The sequence below is a fragment of the Dunckerocampus dactyliophorus genome, chromosome 16, assembly GCF_027744805.1.
Source record: "Dunckerocampus dactyliophorus isolate RoL2022-P2 chromosome 16, RoL_Ddac_1.1, whole genome shotgun sequence".
Lineage (NCBI taxonomy): Eukaryota > Metazoa > Chordata > Actinopteri > Syngnathiformes > Syngnathidae > Dunckerocampus > Dunckerocampus dactyliophorus.
Window position 1 is genome coordinate 15,584,827 of NC_072834.1, and position 22,914 is coordinate 15,607,740.

Genomic DNA, 22,914 nt, shown 5'->3' on the forward strand with positions numbered 1-22,914 from the left:
TGTGCACTTGAGCTTTAAATATGAAGTATTAATAAACGACTTTAAAGGTAGCGTGTTCTCTTTCAGCCATGCTTCAGCAGACGACCTCACATGCACTAAAGCAGAGGTCACCGACCCGTCGATCGGTCGATCTTTGGGACTTAGCCTGTCGATCACGACAATAAAAAGATTGATTGTTACATCAGTGCCCTCCCCTCCCGGAGAGTGCGACCGACAGGCACGCATTTTGAACACTGAACACGCCCATACGTCTCGGCGCTCTCCAGCCAGGAGCCCCGTCCCCAAAACCCAGCTAAAATGTTGACACCAACAACCAATAGTAACACAACTTTTCTATTAAATATGTATAATTTTTTACTTTACTTTAAAAACCTTTCTATTGAATAAATACATACATCTATATATATATATATATATATATATAACTTAAATATATATTGTATATTTTTATATATATATGTATATACATTAAAAAAAAATATATATATATGACATATTTATTTATGTATTTATTAGGGGTGCTCCGATTGATCGGCCACCGATCAGTATCGGACGATTTTCGTGAAAAAGCACGATATCGGCATATGCCTATACTTGCTTTTTAACGCTGATCAGCTCTGCCGATCACCTCCGCCCCCATCGCAGCGTCCAGCCTATCCAGCCCATCCCTCTCCAGCCTCCCGCCCACTTTCCCTTCACAGAGCCAAAACAAGCAAGTCTGCCGTGTGGGGCTTTCTGTCGTTATGAGAGTGATAGAAGTTTTGCACTCTGCAAAACATGCCACGAAAAATGTCTCGCCGGGTTGGCGCGTTAAAAAGCTTTAGTCGGGCGGGCGGCGGCTAATGTAGCCAAAGCGCGGGACACTGTGTGTGCGCGGCAGCCGGAGGTGTAAGGCGGATAGCCTTCTCCTGCTCTTCTCACGTTACGTAGAGTTTATGTGACTTGATTTGATGTTCATTGTTATGCAAATTTGGAGCGTCTGGAGGGGACAGACAAAAAGAAGGAGACAGAGGGGACAAGAGGTGGGACAATACAGGGAGAGACAACAACAATAACAAAACAACAGAAACAAACAACAGGACCACATCGGCAAACGTTTATGACGGCCATAAAGACCATCATGGAAATAACAAAATACTGCCAACAGCCACAGTGATAATCCTGTATTGAAACAGTCATACTTATTAGTGGTAGCAGTGGTAATGAAAATATTCACCATTATAGTGAAAAGATAGATCATAACTGCAAGTAATCACCGTCACTGTAATAAAACCAACAAGATAATAACACCCTGGATAAAGCAGTCAGTTATGTGGGGAGGTACGTATGTACTGTGAGTGTGTATATGTACGTGTGTACCGTATGTTTGTATGGATATCCTTCCATCCATCCATCTTCTATGCCGCTTATCCTCACTGGGGTTGCAGGTATGCTGGAGCCTATCCCAGCTGACTTTGGGCGAGAGGCGGGGGACGCCCTGGACTGGTCGCCACTCTCACATTCATACTTAGAAAATGATACTTAGAAAATACCCGGAGTACCCGGAGAAAACCCACGCACGCACAGGAAGAACATGCAAACTCCACACAGAGATGCCCAACAGAGATTCAAACCGAGGTCTTTCCAGTCTCCTGACTGTGTGTGGCCACCATGCTAACCACTAGGCGGCCCTGTATGTAGATATACGTGCATACGCGTGAGTGCATGTGTGTACGTTTAATTGTCACTGAGAACGTATGAAAGGTGAGGGACTCCTTCCTACCACCCAGAATGCCCCCATCACCAGAGAGCCACCGGCCCCACAGGGGCTGGCAGAACCAAGACCAACATTTTGCGTTTATTCTGATAACATTATAACTTTTTAGGCAAACTAATTTTCCAGAAATTCCAACTTTATTTATTGTTTCGTTTGTTTTTCATAATATAATGACTCGTCTGTCTTTAATATTTCAGCTTCATGCTATTATTCCCTGTTTATTGATGAGACTGAGGTGGAGAGGGTGAAAACCTTCAAGTTCCTTGGCACACACATCAGCGAGGACCTCACCTGGTCTCACAACACCCAACAAATTCTGAAGAAGTCCCAAAGGAGACTGTACTTCCTGAGAAGACTGAGGAAATTTGGCATGTCCACCACAATCCTCAGTTGCTTCTACAGATGCACTATCGAAAGTGTCCTTACCGCCTCCATCACTGTTTGGTACGGTAACTGTACAACACGTGATAGGAAGGCACTCCAGCGGGTGATCAAGACCTCACAGAACATTGTTGGGGCAGCCCTTCCCCTCACTGCAAGACATTTATAAAACTAGAGTCCTACGCAGAACACACAACCTCATCAAGGACAGCACACATCCACAACACTCATTATTCACACTCCTACCGTCAGGCAGACGCTACAGGAGTTTGAAGTCCAGGACCACAAGGCTGGCAAACAGCTTTTACCCACAGGCCATCAGGCTTCTCAACGAAGCACTCACACACGCACACACTCATAGTACTTTATTTATTTATTTATTTATTCATTTGTATTAATGTCTCTTCTGTTCTTGTTTCTTAATTCATTGGTGTTACTGTCTATTCTTTTTCTTGTGTTTTCTTTCGTTTTTTGGGAGAATGAACAGAACAAGAATGTCATTGCAGAGTATAACTTCCTGTTTTACCGTGCATATGACAATAAAACTCTTGAATCTTAAAGTGACATTATTTTCCTCGTAAAATGACGTTATTCTCGCATCATTACAACTTCTCATCGTTACAACTTTCTTCTCTTAATATTTTGACTTTATGTCATATCGTAAAATTACTGCTGATTCTTCCATTTTTGCTTTTTTTTTTTGCTTTTTAGAACGTGCGGCGGACACCCCTGCTGTAATATAATTCAGCCAATCACAAATGAACATCGGGTCACTTCTAAAAGATGCTGAGGAAGCGCCGGTGGAATGTGGCGACGCCTCACACGGTAGCCATGGCGACATCGCTCATTTTTATTAGCATGGCCTTTAAATCAATAGAATTCTTGCTTTGACGCCAAGCAACCCTGCACAGGAGTTTGCAGGGGAAGAGAGGAGGACGGTCGCTGGTGAAGATCACCGAGAACATCTCCAGTCCGACGTGTGTCGGCGTGGGTGTGGTCATCACGAGGGGTGGGGGGGATTGGTTCCACTTCTTCGCTCATGTCCGCCCTCATGTCAGCGCACGGATGACTTTAAGCTCCGCCAAATCAAACTGCCACTTTTCCGTAGCGAGGCGAGGCAAACGTGTAAGAAGTGTGACAAGACTCCCTGATTGGATTAAACATTCTGGAAGGGGAGTGGAGGGTTGGGGGGGGGGGGGGCGGGGGGGGGGGGGATTATTTATCTGGTGCATACTGTGAGATAAAGCTCACCTGCTGGAGACAACCAGCTCCATGTTTACCCTCAACACAAAGAAATCTGCTTACTTGGTTTGTTCACAAGGTGCTTCTTCACCGTAGCACAAGTGGACGCGGCGGCACCGCTACCTCCCACTGTCACCGAGCCTTAGCAAGGTAACCAAAGTGTTAGCTCATACCGGAACTGTGTCCCAACTGAGAGGCTGCCCCACTCGTCATTTTTGCAGGATGCATCTCCACTGTCCTGCGGTTGCAAACTAAAGGCACAACTAAGACAGAAGCAGCGCTGGGTATTGTTTTCCAATAATGGCTGATCTAATGAATTACCTTTTCAGACGTTACAACAGTGTTACCGTTACCGACAGTGAAATGATGCATGCCCCAGTCGACGTTGTTCACTACTAAAACACAGGAAGCTAAACAGCCGGTCTGCATGATTTGTGGTCGCCCCCTAGCATTTCGGTAAAGAACTGCAAGTCACAAGCTCACCTACCGTAACTCTTATCTCATGACACATCTGTCAACAGCACACGCCGCCACGACGGAGCTAAAGCCCAATTCTGCGACATAATTGATGAACATTTTTCCAAAAAGTAATGTAATACGTACTGGTAACTAAGTACATTTATGAAGGACTATGATTTCAATTACAGTCCAACCTTGGTTATCAATTGGTTCCAGACGGTCCGACTTTAACCAAAATGGAAACTAACTGAATCCATTTTTCCCATAAGAAATAATGTAAATCAAATTAATCTGCTCTGGAAAGCCAAAAATGTTAACACAAAACATGTTTTTATAGCTTTACTAGTAGTTTTACATACCAGAAAAAAATCAAAATACATATAAATGATGAATGAAAGGGATAAATAAATATTTATGGTTACTTTTTACGTGTTTTGCATGAGTTGTTTCTTGAATTCAACAGCGTTTCTCACCTCAATAGCCCAAAATGGAGCCACTAAAAGTTTCTTTTTGATAAACAGTAAGTGTATAACAGTACTACGCTCAATAACTAAATACTAAATAAATACTGTACACAATGCAGTATATAGTGGAACCTTTGTTAGCGTCATTAATCTGTTCCAGAAGGTCCAACTCTAATCAAAACAGATTTCGGTACTAAGCCATTACTTTTTTCCCATAAGAAATAATGTAAATCCAATTTCTTTGTTCCAGAAAGCCAAAAATGTTACGACAAAACATGTTTTTAGAGTTTTACAATTGTAGTTTTACATGCAGAAAACAATTCTAATGGCAAATAAATGATGAATGAGTGAACATTTAAGGTTACTTTTAGCTTCACTGAAGACGTGACTCTTGACGTGATTGTTCCCAAAGACATGATACGGCAGCGAGATCAACCACCACCAACTTCCTGTTTTGACATGAATTATTTCTTGAATTGTTTTAAGCATGTAAAACTAAGAAAACGTGTTTTGTGTTAACAATTTTGAGTCAGCCGCCGATGACATCATAGACGGGCCTCTGGTTCCGGTTGGCATTTTGGAACATCGCGAGCTAGCTTCTGTGTTAGAAGCTAAGGACGGTTTGTGATAAAAATAAATTAAGAACACAGTTGTACTCAGTGACATGACAAGACGCGTGGCATATTGTATACTAACCGGAAAATGTACGTAAACAGAGGCAAAATTTGTTAAAACATTTTAACTGAAAAACACGTGATCAGGGGCGGGGCTAACCGAGGTTCTACTGTACTTTTAGGGCAATTCCTCGCAATATTGTGGTTCAGTTATCGCTCCCTCACTCTGTCATGTTTTTTTAATATTATGATCGCTGTTTTTTGGATGACTATTGCATATTAATCATAAAAAAATGGTATATGTACTGTACTGTAGTATGCTAGCCACTAGGCGCCAGTCATATTCCATTAATGAGACATCCAGTACACTGAATGGAGTCAGCCATGACATGTCCGACATGATGGAGTGAAAAGAAGATCTCCTCCCATTCCATGTGGAAGTGGTAAGTTTTTGGATTCTTTGTCCTTCTTCCCCACTTCGTTTTAAACCCTTTCTTCCGTTTAGAATAGAGTAAATAAATTGGAGGCTAACTAGTTAGCTCGCTAGCTTGCTAATGATTAAAGTCATGGCCGTCTCTTGTGGTCCTGCAGTGATCCCATAGAATGGACGTTACAATTGAGCAATGTGCTGTAAACAAAGAATAATAGGAGTGTAAAGGTGACTACAGGGGTGTTATTTTATGTCTACTGGGCTCTAATAATGGTAAAGATTGTATTTAGAAAATCATAAACAGGTTTCATTAATTAATATTGAATCCTACTTCGCAGAAATTCACTTAAATTCACTCGGGTGTGGAACCATCCATTCATCCATCCATCCATTTTCTATACCGCTTCTCCTCTTTAGGGTCGCGGGGGCATGCTGGGGCCTATCCCAGCTGACTTCGGGCAACAGGTGGGGTACACCCTGGACTGGTCGCCAGCCAATCACAGGGCACATATAGACAAACAACCATTCACACTCACATTCATACCTATGGACAATTTAGAGTCACCAATTAAACTAACATGCATGTTTTTGTAATGTGGGAGGAAACCGGAGCACCCGGAGAAAACCCACGCATGCACAGGAAGAACATGCAAACTCCACACAGAAATGCCCAAGGAAGAATCAAACCCAGGTCTTCCCGATTTCCAGACTGTTACTGTGTTGGCCAACATGCTAACCACTAGACCGGTCTGGAACCAATTAGCGGCAAAAAACAGGGGATAACTGTAGTATCCATCCAGCCATCCGTTGTCTTCTGCTTATCCAGGTTCAGGATGCGGGAGCAGAAGTCTCAGTAAGGAGGTCCAGACTTTGTGGTCTCCGGCCACCTCCTCCCAGGCGTTCCCAGGCCAGCTGTGCGACATAATCCCTCCAGGTCTGAGCACCTCCCAGAGCACCTCACCAGGGAGGCGTCCAGGAGGCATCTGAGTACAAAACCTCCCTATAAAATCTGTTTATTTTTTTCCCAAATTCCGTTTTATGTTTTTCCAAATTCAGTTTTTTCTATTTAAATTTTTTTAATTCCATTTTTTACGTTTCACATTTATTTTACCAGCATAGAATGTGTACTTTTGTGACAGTAAATAACATGTCTGTTAATTAAATGCAAAAACCCTAACATTTATCGATGCAATACACCGTTGGCCAATTTTACCCAGGATTTCATAAATGGGAGTAGCTTGGCTAACTTTTCTAATGGGACGTCAGCCTCTGCACACATTGCTACAAAATCCTCACACTGTAATGCCCGTGCTTGTGTTTAAGGAAGATGTAGTCACTAATGCAATTCCAATTGCGTTATTTATGTAAGATCATTTTTATGACAACCTTATTTCGTTTACACAATTAGACAGGATGTGGCAAACAGCCAAAGGCCGGAAGTTTGTAGTGTGTGTTGAGAATGTGTGTTGAAGGTTATGACGAGCTGGGGCAAAAATAACCGGGCCTCTCGTCCTCATTTCACTCAGAACTTGCATGACATCAGCGAGCATCCTAATGCGCTTTGCATTAACAAGCAGTAAAACACCAGGGGTGTCCAAAGTGCGACCCCGGGGGCCATGTGCGGCCCGCGGCTGTCTTTTTATCGGGCCTCGACATGTTTTAAAAATACAATTAAACAAGAAAACTAACAAAACAATAACAGAAGTGTAAGGAAGTAATGCAGTAATTTTACGGAATATTACAATAAAGTCATAATATTAACAGAAACAATCGTTTTACGGGCATAAAGTCGTAATACCATGAGAACACAACAAAGCTGATATTAAACTTAAAATATTAAACAAAACATATCTACATGGGTCGGTTTACAAAATGTAAAATATCAAAGTGGCCCGCGCATTCTTAGATTTTACCGTATGGTGGGAAAAAGCTTGGACACCCCCAGTGTACACACACAGCCACGCTAACATGTTCTGCTAATCTAAGCTAACCCCGCTAGCTTCCATTCACGCTCTGTAAGACAGGAGTTTCAAAGTATTTCTGCCAACTTTTGTTGGTGTTTCAGGTCACCGTTTTGGCATGTTTAGTTCGGGAGGGGGCAGGCTAGTGTTTATGATGAGATTCCGTTATTATTGGCCAATTCTGCGATTCCGTCCGCAATTTCGGAAATCATAAGGCCCTTCGAGTAACTAGTAACTAATAACTATAACTAATTCTTTGTGCTTGGGCCCTATTTACTTTTTAAAGTCACTGGCCCTACACTGGACAGAAGGGATGGTAACATGTAGCCACCTAGCATTGTGGCAAGTAAACAACCAAGTACTCACCTGCGCTAACACTGAACACTTGTGCTTTGTCCCGTGTGCGAGTGCCATAACTTCATGTTTACTGTAGCACAACAATTTCTCTGTGGATTATTTCCAGTCTAATTTGGCAGCGTTCTGGTGGCGGTTGTCACCGCATTAATTCATGTCATGGGTGGGTGATGTATGAATGGATCATTTGGAGTCTTTCTGTTTATTTCTATTATGAAATGTGCCGGATATGAGGAAGCATTTGCGAGGCGCGATCGCATCTCAGTCATTCTATGACTCGGCTATGTTGCGCGTGCAATCACGCCGTGCTCTGCCCTGCCTCTCGGTGCACTCACACTCGCCAAACATGACGGACATTTAAGTCTGAAGTGAGCCCAGGCGTGGTACGATTGGCCAAGAGCGAGTGTGTACTCGACATCAGTGACCACTGACGGACCGTGGACATGATGGGAAATTGTAAATCACAAAAGCAACAAGAAGTGATTCCAGTCAGTCCTAACAGTGGGACACTTTGAGGGTTTAGCAATGTTGCTGCTAATCCAAATTAGGAAGCCTTGTTGGAGGTCTAGTTTGAACAGCCAGGGATGACAAACACAGGTTCCACTATGCCCACAATTTATTCATATTAAGAAAAGAAGACACCTAACAAGTAGCGGAGTGAAAGTAGAGGCTGTGTGTGTGTGTGTTTGTGTGTGTGTGTGTGTGTGTGTGCGGTCTTCAAAGTGTCTTATTGAATTATCATTCGGACAACTGCTGCTTTGATGGTCGGTGCTGCTCGGCCGCCATACGACCTCCGTCGTTATGAAATAAATCATTGCAGAGTAACGAAATGATTAAACAAAGATGCCCCCCCCCTCCCACTCCTCCCCCGGCGTAGGTTGGAGCTAATCTTAATAACATCTCTGAGGCAACGTGCGGGATGAGGCCCAGAACTTCTATCCTGAAAACAAGTGCCGCTAACGAGGCTCATCATGTGATGTCTGCGGTGGGTTTTTCTGAGGCGGGGGTAGGGTGGGGGGGACACACTTCTGAAATCGGATGTTGCTCAGGTGTTGGCGGGCACAAGTATGTGCACCACGGATTGAGCCAAGGGATTGATGGGGATTAGCGGTGGCTTCCTGCGGGATATGAATGTGGACTCATCAACATATCGTTTAGATGTTTACATTTATATGCTAATGTCATCCATCCCAGGCAGTGTATTTAAAGATGCTGAATCAAGGTCGCCCCCTTTCTGTCATTTATGAAAGTTCATTTAAATCCGTCCCAGCCCGCAGCTGGCTCTGACCCGGTGGAGGTTCTGTTGGTCCGTGTGGCCCTCCTGGCTCGTAGCGAAACCAGGTTCAACAGTCTCTCCAGCTCGTCCCCAGAACCCGTCACGTTGCTGGAGCCCAGACCGCCTCCGCTCCCCTCTCTGGACCCCCTCCAGTTCTCGCTGGCATGTAAGTCCCACGCCCTGAGAGGGGGTAGAAGCTGGGCCGGGTGCAAGCTGAGGCCGGGTGGGCTTGATGGGTATCCCTCGTAGGCTTCTCGTGACGGGGGCAGAGTGTCATAAAGGCCCTCCGAGTCTTCGCTCTGCTCCGAATCCCGTCTGGGCTCTCGGTATTCCTCGTAGACCGGCGAGGAGCAGCTGCCCCTCCGGTCCTGCCGAGCCCCGGCATCCCTGCTCCGGATCCGCCCCTCCCCTTCCTGCCACCTCTTCCTCTGCCACTCCCCCGACTGGTTCTTCTCCCACTGGAAGGCCCTCCGCCCAACCTCCTGACCCGGCTCTCGGCTTCTGTCGGTGCTCGGGACCGGGTTCCGGTAGTCCAGCTGCAGCGAGCGGGTGCTGCCCCCCCGCCTGATGCTTTGCTGGGTATCACTCAGGTTGTAATGGGAGCCCACCTCTGGCAGACGTAGACGGGATGGTGAGAACCAGCTGGAGGTGTGGCAGGAGGAGTCCCACTGGTAGGCTGCAGGGAGAAGAGCAAAATTTTAGGCTGACTTTCATCATCTCCCCAGCTGCTGCCATAGCAACTAATCAAATGTCAGCGTGTGTCCGCTGAGAGCAGAACCGCCTGATCATGATCATGTGATATGATGTTGGAATATTTTCCAGCACCCGTGAAATCTTCACAAACACACCCCAGTGTGCAAAAACTTGTCACACCGGCTCCCGATCCATCCTGTTGGTCCCAAACGAGCCTTTACAGATTACAGTTACCGAGGGGTGGAGAATTACAGATCAATGTTAGCAAGCTTTGCAAAAACCTTTAATGGAAATTCCAAGTTGGTCACTTTTCACCCTTCAGCATGGATACCGACCTCCTAAACCCCCCAAACCTCAGTTGTTGTGTATGCAGTTGTTGTAATAGACGCCTTCCCGTGATTTTGCATGACTGATTATGGTTTATGATTAGCACTGATGAGGACGATGATGATTATGATAAAAGATGCCTTTTGTCAAAACAACACTTCTGACTCTGCAGTCTTCAGTTTAACCGCCCTCAGAGTTTTTTTTTTTCCCTCCCCTTTGTCTTTTGTTTGCACTGAAACTCTCAATCTTAAAGCTCGACAAGATGCGCCGAGAGAGCAAACCGCATCCGTTGCTAGGAAACAGGACATCAAAAGTCGATAAGCAACGTCGGATGGAGCGTTTGCGGCCTCCGTAACCTGATATAGGAATCCCAGACGCTGACTTAGCCGAGGTTTAAGAGGAGATGGGGGTCGCTCGCTACAACCGACCATCTTGCAGCATCCCGGGAGACCTCCACCAAGGCTCACTGAAGTCATAAAGTCATATCCTGTGTCTCCGTACTTAAACTTAGTCTTTTGAGTGGCTCAGTGTGTTTACACTGAGAAGTACGGCAAAGTGCAGTGCACTGTCGGTACCATGATGTACCACTCAAAACACTCAAAATAGTGAGTGCGCATTGATGGACGCTTACCACACTCAATAATCACCATCTTGGCTACGCAGTGAAAGGGGAGTGACTGACTTGAAATAATGGCGGGAGAGGAAGACCCCGTAGAAGTGGAAAGTAGTGAACAGAAGTAAAAAAGCGAGTAAATGTTGTGATTGTCATTACTGGTGAGTGTGCAACGACTACTGAATTTGGGACAGCACTACACTGTCAAAATGTGCACACTCAAGAACTAAGTACGCAGTGTACACAGTATGCAGTGAAAAAAAGAAAAAAAAGCTGGCAGGCATTTTAAGGGGCGATACAAATGATCCATCGAGTGGTTGCAATTCCCCATTAAAAAGGAGAGAAGAAAAAGAAGTGGGTAAATATAACCATGGTCGTTTCCGGTAAGTGTGCAGTAATGGATTTGGGACAGCACTACACTGTTACACACTTAGCACCGACGGCAAAATGTACATCAAGCTGAATGGAAGACCAGCAGAGGCAAGAGTGCTTGTTGTCAAAGATACAGACCTGATCAAAATCTTAAGACCAGTTGAAAAATTGCTAGAATTTGCATTTTGCACATTTGGATCTTAATGAGGTTTTAAGTAGAGCTACAATATGCAAAAACAAGAAGGGGGAGTGAGACAAAAAGCATTTTGAAAAAGTAATTTATTGAAAACAACAATTCAACTGAAATAGGCTGTTTGTCAGCTGATCAAAAGTTTAAGACCATCACTCAAAAAATAACAAAAAACTGTCCAAACCAGAACAAAAAATGTTCTCAGTAGGACTCAGTAATGAGAAGCTCCACCGTTCTTGGTAATCACTTCAAAAATTGCTTTGGGCGTGCTTGATGCGAGTGTTTCCAGGAGGCTAGTGGGAACATTGCTCCAAGTGGTGAAGATGGCTTCACGAAGGCCGTTTGACGACCCTGCACCACCTGAACCTCCAGTGTTCCACTGAATGAAAAAGCACCCCAGATCATGATGGACCCCCCCACTCCACTGTGCCGGGTAGAAAACATCTCAGGTGGGATCTCCTTTCATGCCAGTAACGTTGGAAGCCATCTGGACCGTCAAGGTTACATTTGTTCCTCATCAGAGAATAAAACTTTTTTCCACCTTTCAATGTCCCATGTTTGATGCTCCCTGGCAAAGTCTAAAAGGGCAGTTTTGTGGCATTGAAGGAGACGAGGTCTTTGAATTTCTTTTTTGTTTTTTAAATCCTTTTCCCGCAGATGCCGTCTGATGGTTATTGCACTGCAGTCGGCACCAAGGTACTTAATTTGGGTGGAAGACCGCCCTGTGTCTTGATAGACAGCCAATCGGATCCTCCGGCTCAGCGCAGGTGTGATTTTTTTTGGGTCTACCACTTGACTTTTTTGTTCCATAATGCTCAGGATCTTTCAAAAAATGTAGAATGACTGTCTTACTGCACCCAACCTCAGCAGCAATGGCACGCTGCGAGAGGCCTTGCTTATGCAGCTCCACAATCCGACCACGTTCAAAAAGAGAAAGCTTCTTATCTTTAGCCATCAGGAGGGCATGACAGTGTGAATGCCTGACAGAAAATGAACATTTTGAGCAGATTTTGGCTTTTATAGCCTGTGGTCCTAAACATTTGATCAGGTGATAAACAACATAGTTCAGTTTGTTTTTGTTGTTTAAATTACAAACTCCGAACTTTTTTGTCTCACTCCCCCTTCTTGTTTTGCATATTGTAGCTCTACTTAAAACCTCATTAAGATCCATCCATCCATCCATTTTCGATACCGCTTCTCCTCATTAAGGTCCAAATGTGCAAAATGCAAATTCTAGCAATTTTTCAAGTGGTCTTAACATTTTGAACAGGAGTGTATAAACGATTTGGATAACGTTCAAAGATCACATCACCATGACAACAAGGAAAATCGAGGATCCAACCCAAAAAGAAAGAACCATGCAGTTAGAAGGATTACACTCAAAAACATTTGACATCACTACCACGTTGCAAGGGCCTGCTCAACAAGAAGTACGGGAATTAGAAACCCTTGTATCTACAGTACATTCAATGACATCCACAGTACAACACTCAAGATGGACAAGACCTGGAAGCGCAAACCTTTAGCTATCCACACCACAAACGATCGGGCTGGAGAATGCTGTATGTCTGGACAACAAAAAGGGAAAGGGAAAAAAACCCTTTTGTTTTGTTTTTGTTTACAAACAACTGCTTCTATTGCATGGGAGAATAATGTAAATAGCAAATTAGTGCATGTTGAATACAGGAAGTGAACAAATGTATTAGCAATTGATGTGAAACGGTGAGGGGGTAGTTCCTACTCCTTTACGAACATGTGGAATTGTGAATTGCTAAATGACGCATTTCAATGTAAACTGTATGCATGTTCAAAACATTGTACCCAGTACACTTACTGAAGTGTACTGAAGAAATACGTGTTTTATTCAAACAATTTTAATAAGTGCAGTAATGGATTTGGGACATCACTACACTGTCAGTCAAAATTCACACACTCAGAAATTAAGTACTCAGTGTATAAAACAGAATATTTACTGGAGTGTACTGACGCCAGTGTTCCATCAGAGACACAATGATCAAGAGTTGTATTTGTGTTGTGCTTGTTGGTATTTCTTTGTTTCGGCATGGTAATGACATTGACGCCATCCTGAAGGCAAAACTATATCCTTACTTTTATCCAGATCTGCACCAAAACCTGTTCTGTTTGGCCCACCGGTTAATCGCTGATGTAGTTTTTGCTTAATCCTGCTAACTAACGCTCTAACTAGCTCCCAAATGACAAAACAATAGCTTAGCTGGCAAATGCTGCTGTCCCGTGGTGCCTACTACCTCCACCAAGGCTGGGCTTATGTTTCCATTGCAGGATTATGCCAAAAGGAATTCCATTTTCCATAAAGCTCTCAGTGAATAATGCATGAAGCTTAGTGAGATGTGGTGTACAATTCAGATGGTTTAGGCCTTGGGGGAGGTCTGTGCTATACGGAGCGCCTACTTTCCATTCATGTCTTCACGCATCAATGGGGCGCTGTGTTGCTGCTGCGCATTACAACCACGACAGCGGCTTTTTGTCTCTCCAGACTTTACTACAACTTCCGTGGGAGTTCCCCTCGTGTGTTTGCATTGTGTAATCGCCCCACTTCCCTGTCGAGCGTTCCGTCTCGTCAAATGTGAACTCTTCCTCCTCCTGCGCGCAAGCGACACGCCAAAACAACAACAACACTGACAGCGCGCTGCTCCTGCTGGTGGCGACACAGTGCAGCGTTCAGGCTGCATAATTCATGAGGGCGTTAATGAGCTGTGAGGGAAATACAGTAGATTTCATATTGATGGAGTGAGAAGAGGTCGACCTCTGCTTGAAACTTCATTAGCGACTGCGGTTTCATGCACAACACTAAGCTAGCTCGCTAGCTAGATACCAACTTAGGAGGCCATAATCACAGTTCTGTGCGTACCTGGGTTGTAAGGTCACAGTTGGGTTCATTTTGGGTACTGTCAGGAAACAAAATGCTAAACAAAAAACTGCTTAGCTGTTGTGTTAACAGCATGTATTTGTTTTTAAAATCCTTCCATTTTCTATAGCGCTTGTCCTCAATAGGGTCACGGGTGGTGCCTAAGACCAGACTTAAGACCAGGGGAGACCGGGCCTTTTCTGTAGTTGGTCCAAAGCTGTGGAACACTCTCCCCCCTTATGTAAAAACAGCCTCCACAATTGAAAGCTTTAAGTCTCGTCTTAAAACCCATTTTTAGTCTCTGGCTTTTAACTCGGCGTGAGTCTTGTGGTCCTCTTTTATTGTTTTTTAGTTTTAATTGTTTTATTTATTTTAGTTTTTAAATTTAATTTACTTATTTATTTTTTACCTACTACTTGGAATTTTTTGCTTTTGTTGTTACTACTTCCTGTTTAAATATTTTACTGTTGTACGTTTCTTTGTTTTTATTTATTGGATTTTTTAGTTTTTACTGTAGTGATTTTTATTTATTATTTACATTTACATTCCCTTATTTACTTATTATTTGTGGTTTTGCTAGTCTGTGCAGCACTTTGGAAACAGTGTTTATAAAATGTGCTATATAAATAAAGTGGATTGGACTGGATTGGGTGAGCTGGAGTCTGATACAGATACAATATGAATATAACAATAATAATACATTCGTCCCTCGCCAGTTTGCAGTTCGAATTTTGTGGCTTTACTCCATCACGGTGTTTCAAAAATATATTAATTAATAAATAATGCTGTTTTGTGGTTGAATACGACCTATTATTAGGCAAAAATATGCATTTTCAATCAAATTTTACATATTTTTTGCCTTAATTAAGCATTTTTAAGCATAAAAAGTAAAATACAAATAGAAGGCATTCAGAAGGCACATTCAAATATGTTATGGTATGTAGTATTGTACACTGTATTGTACACAGTATTGTATCTGCTAGATGTCAGAATGTTACTGTAATGTTGGGTGAGACACACAAACACCAGACTTTATCGCCAAAACAACAGGCTTTTATTGCAGGTTTAAATGATCTCACAACAGGCCCTAACACGGGCTAAAGTTGCGGCCCTCATCTCTGAAACCGTGACGTCACTTCCTGTCTGCCCAGCATTTAGCTCCCCTTGGGAACCCATTTATGGCAACACAAACGAGCCTTATTTATGTCTTACATTGCTTATTTTATCTTATTATGTCTATATTAAGACATTATTATGTCATGTTATTATGTCTGCTATATTGGGTAATAGGAGTGTCAAGGTGACTACAGGGGTGTTATTTCATGACTTGAGCATATTTAGAAGGTCATGAACAGGTTTTTAAAGCTCTAGCTACGATAATATTCCATTTATAAATAAAGAATCCTACTTTGTGGAAATTCACTTATCACTTATCATTCACTTATCAAAAAAGATAAGATATGCCTTTATTAGCCCCATGCTAACCACTAGGACACTGTTTTAAAATGAAACCATAAAACCGCAAACTGCTAGCATGGAATTATCCAATTAATAAAATTATCAAATAATAAATATAAGCAAATATGAAATTCTGTAAAAACTGTGAATTTCATCCTGTAAAATTGCAACGTCTGTCTTGCCAAGTTTTTCTCATACAAGGCTTTTAAACAATTTCTTTCTCTTCTTTATCCTTGTACATTTTTTTTGCATATTCTGAATTTGTTCTTGTAACCTTGCAATATTTTCTCATAGAATGATTTCAACTCTTTTTGGTGTACACAGTAATCCCTTGTTTATTGTGGTTAAATGGTTAATGGAATATGTCGTAGTTCGAGCATAGAAAACCTGTTTACGACCTTCTAATTACAGGTTTTAACATTATTAGAGCCCTCTGGACATTAAATAACACCCCTATTGTGACCTTTACACTTCTATTACCCAAAATAGTAGACGCAATAGCAGAAAATAAGCCTTTTAAGACATAAATAAGACATAATATACACTCACCCGTTGCATTGGGAGAGTTCTTCATCAGGATGGCTGTAAATTAGTCAGCCATTAATTTGAAATAGACATGAGGTACTATGTCCTACAGGCAGATGCTGAAAACACAGCATGATTTATTTCCTAAAAGCTAGCTATAACCCAGCATGCAGAACGTCACTGCCCTCTATGGCCCACACTCTAAACAGCAGCTCAGAACTACACAATACACCCGTCTCTACAGTAACATTGCTGACACCTGTGTAGAGTATAAATGTATTTTCTGAATGCCTTGTATTAGTATTTCAGTTCATATATCCATTTTATGCTTGAAAATGCTTAATTTATGCCAAGAGTATGTAAAATTTGCTTAAATACGCATATTTTCTGACTAATAATAGGCAATAACCACAAAACAGCATGAGTGAAGTAGCGAAATTCCAACCATGAACTGGCTAGGGACGACTTTAATGACAATTTTTTACATTTTTGTTCTAACATTATTCCAACTTAAAGCCCCATCATCCACAATCCTTATGTGAGATATGAACACAAAAGTCTTTCTCTTTTCTGTGTGTTCTAAATATATACAAACAGATGAAGAGACAGCTCGAGCTGTACGTAATGGGACACACCTATGCCGCCTACAAATACCGCTATTAAAACGCCTCCAAAATCCTCCAATGAGGTTTTATGGTTTTATATCCATGCTGTGACCAAGTAGTAACAGGTACATTCATGATAATGTATTTTTGCGTATTTTGTTCACTACCGGAACTTACTTTCCTGGCGCACTGATTTCACATAGCAGCATAGAAACGGACACCTACACCTAGCGTTAACTTAACAAACTCAAAAATAAAAACACATCAGCACTGGCGGCACCTCGAGTACGTACTGTAGCCTTACCTTTTGGTAGTGGTCTGAGCCGTTGCAGGCGAATCAGTGGTGAAGCTAGTCGCTAGCCTGCTTGTAGGTACTCGGTGTGTTATGTGTCAATGTGCCAGTAACGTAGTTCAATCGGCATAACAATGTTAATAATAATGATAATAACAATGTAGCTGTAGCTGGGTTAATATGCACGTCACATTATATAAGTAACTCCCATACATGCAGTAATGAGCTGTCACTTTTTATCTCTTTTTATATCTTTGGAACACACAGAAAAGAAAAAGACATATGTGTTCATGTCTCATATAAGAATTGTGGATGATGGGCAAAATTCCAGAAAGTGCAGTTTTCCTTTAAATCATAGTGGTTGCAAGGCGACAAACGTGAAGCTCAAGTTCAACTCATTCAAACATAAGGATCCCAACACCCGGCTGAAATTTAAAAAAAATATGTAGGATGAATGCTTATCTATTTATCAGTGGTCATGTAAAACTCTTATCAAAACTTGACCATGCAAAAAACAAATTCCTGAACCAGAACTACTAAATTACTATAAAATAATGAACCAGTTAATCAAGTTAATGAAGATTTTAAAAGTTTTATGTTTTTCAAGAGTACAGGAGTAGGGCGTAAATGTCTTCAAGTCAAATGTCTGAAGAAGTACACGACTGTGAAAAGTTTGGGAACCACTGGTTTACAAGATTTCTTGTGGTAAAGTCCAACGGTACGAGTGTGAATGATTATTTTCATTTATAATTGTGTTAATTTGTTTGAAGTGTAGTTTTAATAGTTGCAGGAAACTTTAACCGCAGAAGAGGGTTTTCAAGTGCCGGCTTGTCCTCGTCACCATCCCTAGCCATGACTCCCGCTAGCCAAAGGCTGGGCTGCATTGGATTTGTTAAATCACGAGGCAGCTACACTTTAATGTAAACTTTATGGGAACTCAAGCAACCAGATTCCAAATACATGTACTGTAACACCCCTATGTTTACAGCAGCTACAGTATCTGTCTTGCAATTGACATACAAAAACGCACTTGTGACATGAAAGACTTCACACAGGGAGTTGCACGCAGTTGCAACCTCCTTGTTGGCAGTTCATTTAGTGTGTGACTGTGCCTGATGTAGCGTCTACTCACTCTGTTTGTTTTGTTTTGTTTTGTTTGTTTGTGCAGGTGGATGACCCGCTCAGCTGAGTGAGGCGCTGAAAAAAACAACCCTTATCTTGCCCGGCAGCCAGGTTGGACGCTGCGCTTGCATGGATGACGCGAGGTGAATTGTGACAGGGAAAGACGACACTCCACGTAACGGGAAGCGCACACACACATGCACACGTGGATGCAAACGTGGACACCGCATCCATGTGGTGTAATACTGATGATCTGAAACATGTCAGTTGGTAATATGAAGACGTCCATATATGTTTCTATACCAGTGTGTGCATTTCTATTTGCCATCATACTTACCAGGACTGTGCTGCCAATGCTCCTTGTCCATGTTGGACACTACAAAAACATGAAAGAAGTATGAGAAACACTAAAGAAGCACGGCAAGGCCCACAACACTGAAAATGATGACAATTATCATGATTGTTTTCGTTCTATTTATGTTTTATTTAGTGGCGCTTATCAGTATTTCCCTTGCTCCCTGGTGGTGTGATGTTACACGCTTCTGCCTTTCATGGCAGAGGGCATGGGTTCAATTCCCAGGGTTGTGTCAGAAAGGGCTTAGTTGAAAACCAAAACCATTCATAGGAATGACCCACTGTGGCGACCCCTGACAGGGAAAAGCCCCCCAAAAAACAATACTTCCTTTGCAGTGCAAATACGTGTTAAAACAAAAGTATAACTGCTAATATTACCGTAATAATAAAATAGAATAAATCACAATAATTGTTATATTATTGTAAAAATAGTATGTCTAATATTATTATTTTACTAAAATAACATGAAAATGCCTCATCAAAATTATATCATATTTGTTTTAAAATTATTTTGACTTTATTGTATTTGTGACATCCTATATTTTAGCATATTTTATCTTTATTATGTTCTTTTTTGTTTTTTTTTCAATTTAGCATAGTGTATATTTTATCTTATCTTATTTTATCTGTCATAATATTTTCACACTCTTGAAAGGGACATATACACTAGGTCCCCAACTTACGAACATCCGACTTGCGAATATTCGCAGATACGAACGCAAGCTGACTGGTCTATATTTTCATGTATTTTGACTTGTAGTAACTCCATATTTGTACTGCTACATGCTTGACCAGTAGAGGGCACTGTGACACTGCTAATGGGACCAACAGGTAGAGGAAGACGGTGGGGAGCGAGTGTAAAGGAGAAATGCAAAGCTAAATTGTCGCTGTATGATACAACCCCGACAGAGTGTGTGATTAAAGTTATGAAGAGTTAATAGGCCTGCTTAATTCTACACCACCCACAGAACACTACCTCTTTTAGAAGAGTCTAACGACGACGACGATTTGTCCTTTTTTCAATAACTCCTCCTCCTCCACCACAACAACGTATGCTCGACCACTCCTCTTCAAAGGTAAATAACATTTATCATTACGTATTATTATATCACTTTTATTATTATTGTTTTTTTTCATTAATTATCCTCGTTTAATATTACTACTGCATCCAAACTCATATTTACATACATACACATATACTGTATATGTATGTAGTACCTATATCATTGGTAATATTACCTTTTGTTGCACTTTCAAACAAATCAACTTGCAAACGGTCGTCTGGAACCAATTGTGTTCGTAAGTTGGGGACCTAGTGTACAGTCATGGAAAAAATGATTAGACCACCCTTGTTTCTTCAGTTTATTGATCCATTTTAATGCCTGGTACAAATAAAGGTACATTTGTTTGGACAAATATAATGATGAGTATAATGAAGAGTTTCACTTAAGAGCTGAAATCTAGCAACTTCCATGGTTTTCTTGATAATAACCAAAATCACTTAAGTTCCTACATGAATAGCTATAGCATTGTAACTCTAATGAGCTATTTGTGTTGTCATTGTAATATTTGTCCAAATAAATGTACCTTTAGTTGTATCAGGCATTAAAATTAACAAGAAACTGAAAAAGCAAGGGTGGTCTAATCACTTTTTCCATGACTGTATATGCAGTGGTGGGAAAAAGTGTTTGCCCTCTTTTTTGCAAGTTTGTCACACTTAAATGTTTCATATCATCAAACAAATTTCAATATTAGTCAATGACAACACGACTGAACACAAAATGCAGTTTTTAAATGAAACTTATTATTACGGGAGAAAAAAAATCTAAACCTACATGTCCCTGTGTGATAAAGTGATTGCCCCCTAAAGCTAATAAGTGGTTGGGCCACCCTTAGCAGCAACAACTGCAATCAAGCGTTTGTGATAACTTGCAATGAGTCTCTTACAGTGCTGTGGAGGAATTTTGGCCCACTCATCTTTGCAGAATTGTTGTAATTCAGCCACATTGGAGGGTTTTCCAGCATGAATCGCATTTTCAAGGTCATGCCACAGCATCTCAATAGGATTCAGGTCAGGACTTGGACTAGGCCACTCCAAAGTCCAAACTCCAAAGGGGACAATCACTTTTTCACACAGGGCCATGTAGGTTTGGATTTTTTTCTCTCTTAATAATAAAAACTTTCAATTAAAAACTGCATTTTGTGTTCGGTTGTGTTGCCATTGAATAATATTTAAATTTGTTTGATGATCTGAAGCATTTAAGTGCGACAAACATGCAAAAAAAAAGAAATCAAAATCAGGAAGGGGACAAACACTTTTTCACACCACTGTAGATACATATTGTATATATTTTTATCTATATAATTACTATTACAGTGTGTGATGGCTTGTGTAACAATTGTCACACGTGCACAGCTTCTCACGCGCCCGTTGATTTCTGGCTTTTGTTGCTTGGGCGTAAAGTGTAAAGCAGACTATTTAAAAGCATGTTAATGTGAACGAAAAGTGCGAGGATCGGCTTTCTCACCTTCACTTTCAACGTGGTCAACCGTGTCGTTGACCAGACGTATGACTGTCACTATGGAGGCTGCACGCACACACACACACACACACACACACACACACACACACACATACACACGTGAACACAGCATTAACAATGTCACAACATCCTTGAAGAGGGATAACATTTCATGTGGTGGGCGGAACCAAACAGTGTGTGTGCCTGTGTGTGTGTGTGTGTGTGCACGTGTTAAGAATGGGGGTGTCATGTCTTCACGTTGGTACACGTGTGTGTGTGTGTGTGTTCTAAATATGTTCTCTCCTCAACTGCGGTAATTATAGAGGAAACAAAGTGTTGATCCTCACGCATGCACGCACACACACGCACGCACACACACGTATAGGATCATTAGGGTGTTTGTCTTGCACCTTCCTGGTAGCAAAGGGGAGGATCAATGGTATTGAGTTCTCTGGGAAAACAGAGACGGCAGAGTTCAGGAAAAGTGTGAGCAAGAATGGGAGAAAACAAAACGAGACTTGATTTGTCCTCCACTACGTTCTCACAAGAAGGGTGGGGTGTTCTTCTTCTGCTGCTGCTTAGTGCTAATCATCTCCTTAACGACTCCATCTTGCGTTACAATTGACAATTAATTAATGATCACAATTAACCGCCAATGTCATCAGTCGCATCATTGCATCACTTTGTTGTTGTGCGGCATGCTGGCAGCTGTTACTGAGGCTTGCAACCTCTACTTCAAGGAGGCGAGCAAAATATTAGAAACAGTCCTCAGTAACACGCAAGCACCATAATAAGCATATTATTATTAACATAAGCATTAGCATCTTTGTAAAGGCAGAAAGCTCTTGAATGGGATCCAGCGCTTCCCACGGGACTGTAATGTATTTGTGGTGGTGGGGGCGGCGAAGTATTGGCTATGATGCATTTGCATGTAATAGTAATGGACGCTGATGCGGTCCGAGAGAGGAATAACATTATGAGAGACAGAAAGTGAGTACAAATGAAAAGCAACCCTTTTTTTTTGACTTCACAATCAAGACGGGTGTGTTCCACCCTTTCTCCCTGGGGAAGTCTATTCCAGAGTGCTGGAGAAAACGGAACGAACGTTAGTCGAAACTCAACTACAGAAGGTGCAATGTGGTGCATGTATATTTTTGCCCAACCGGTCTAAATGTGCTTTGTGGACTTGGAAAGGCATTCAATCATGTCCCTTGCGGTGTCCTGTGGCGGGTGTTCCAGGAGTACGGGGTTGGTTTCACGCTACTACATGTCATTCGGTCTTTGTACAACCCGAGCACAAGCCTGGTTCACATTGCCAGTAGTACATCAAGCCTGCTACCGGTACACTTTGGCCTCTGCCCTTTGTCATCAATTTTGTTCATAATTTTTTTGGACAGAATTTCTAGGTTCAGCCAAGGTGTCAAGGGGTCCAGTTTGGGAGCTTTAGGATCTCCTCTCTGCTATTTGCAGACCATGTGGTCCTGATGGCCTCATCGAACTGTGACCTTCAGCGTTTACTGGGGTGGTTTGCAGCTGAGTGTGAGGCTTCTGGGATGACACTCAGCACCTCTAAATCTGATGCCATGACTGTTTCCACCCTTCGGGTTGGGAGTGAAGTCTTGCCCCAGGTGAAGTATCTCTAGGTTTTCTTCACGAGTGAGGGAAGGCTGGAGCGTGAGATCGACATGTGGACCGGCGCAGTAATGCAGTTGCTGTACCGGACTGTCGTGGTGAAGAGAGAGCTGAGCCGGAAAGCAAAGCTCTCAATTTACCGGTCTATCTATGTTCCCACGCTCACCTATGGTCAGGAGCTTTGGGTCGTGGCTAAAAGAAAAAGACTGCGGATATAAGGGGCCGAAATGAGATTCCTCTGTCGGGTTGCTGGACTCACCCTAAGAGATAGGGTGAGGAACTCGGTCGTCTGGGAGGAGTTCAGAGTAGAGTCCCGCTCTAGTGCGGCATCTAGTTTGGATGGATCTTGGACAACTCCCTGGTGAGGTATTGTGGACATGCCCAG

The 22,914-nt window shown here is 42.2% G+C and overlaps 1 protein-coding gene across 3 annotated transcripts in view; it reads right to left on the minus strand.

Moving 5' to 3' along the window:
- Positions 1–3,595: 3,595 nt before the first annotated feature.
- LOC129168901 (protocadherin Fat 3) overlaps positions 3,596–22,914 on the minus strand; it is a 121,946-nt gene continuing 102,627 nt past the window's right edge. For 2 of the 3 annotated variants that reach the window (XM_054754706.1, XM_054754705.1), the window contains exons 50-52: positions 20,904–20,963; positions 18,359–18,397; positions 3,597–9,613 (exon numbers count right to left, since the gene is read on the minus strand). In XM_054754706.1, coding sequence (XP_054610681.1) covers positions 8,913–9,613; positions 18,359–18,397; positions 20,904–20,963 — 800 coding nt within the window. In that variant the 3' untranslated portion in view covers positions 3,597–8,912. Of the gene's footprint in view, positions 9,614–18,358; positions 18,398–20,903; positions 20,964–22,914 lie in introns of all 3 variants that reach the window. The other variant, XM_054754707.1, reaches the window with a different exon arrangement.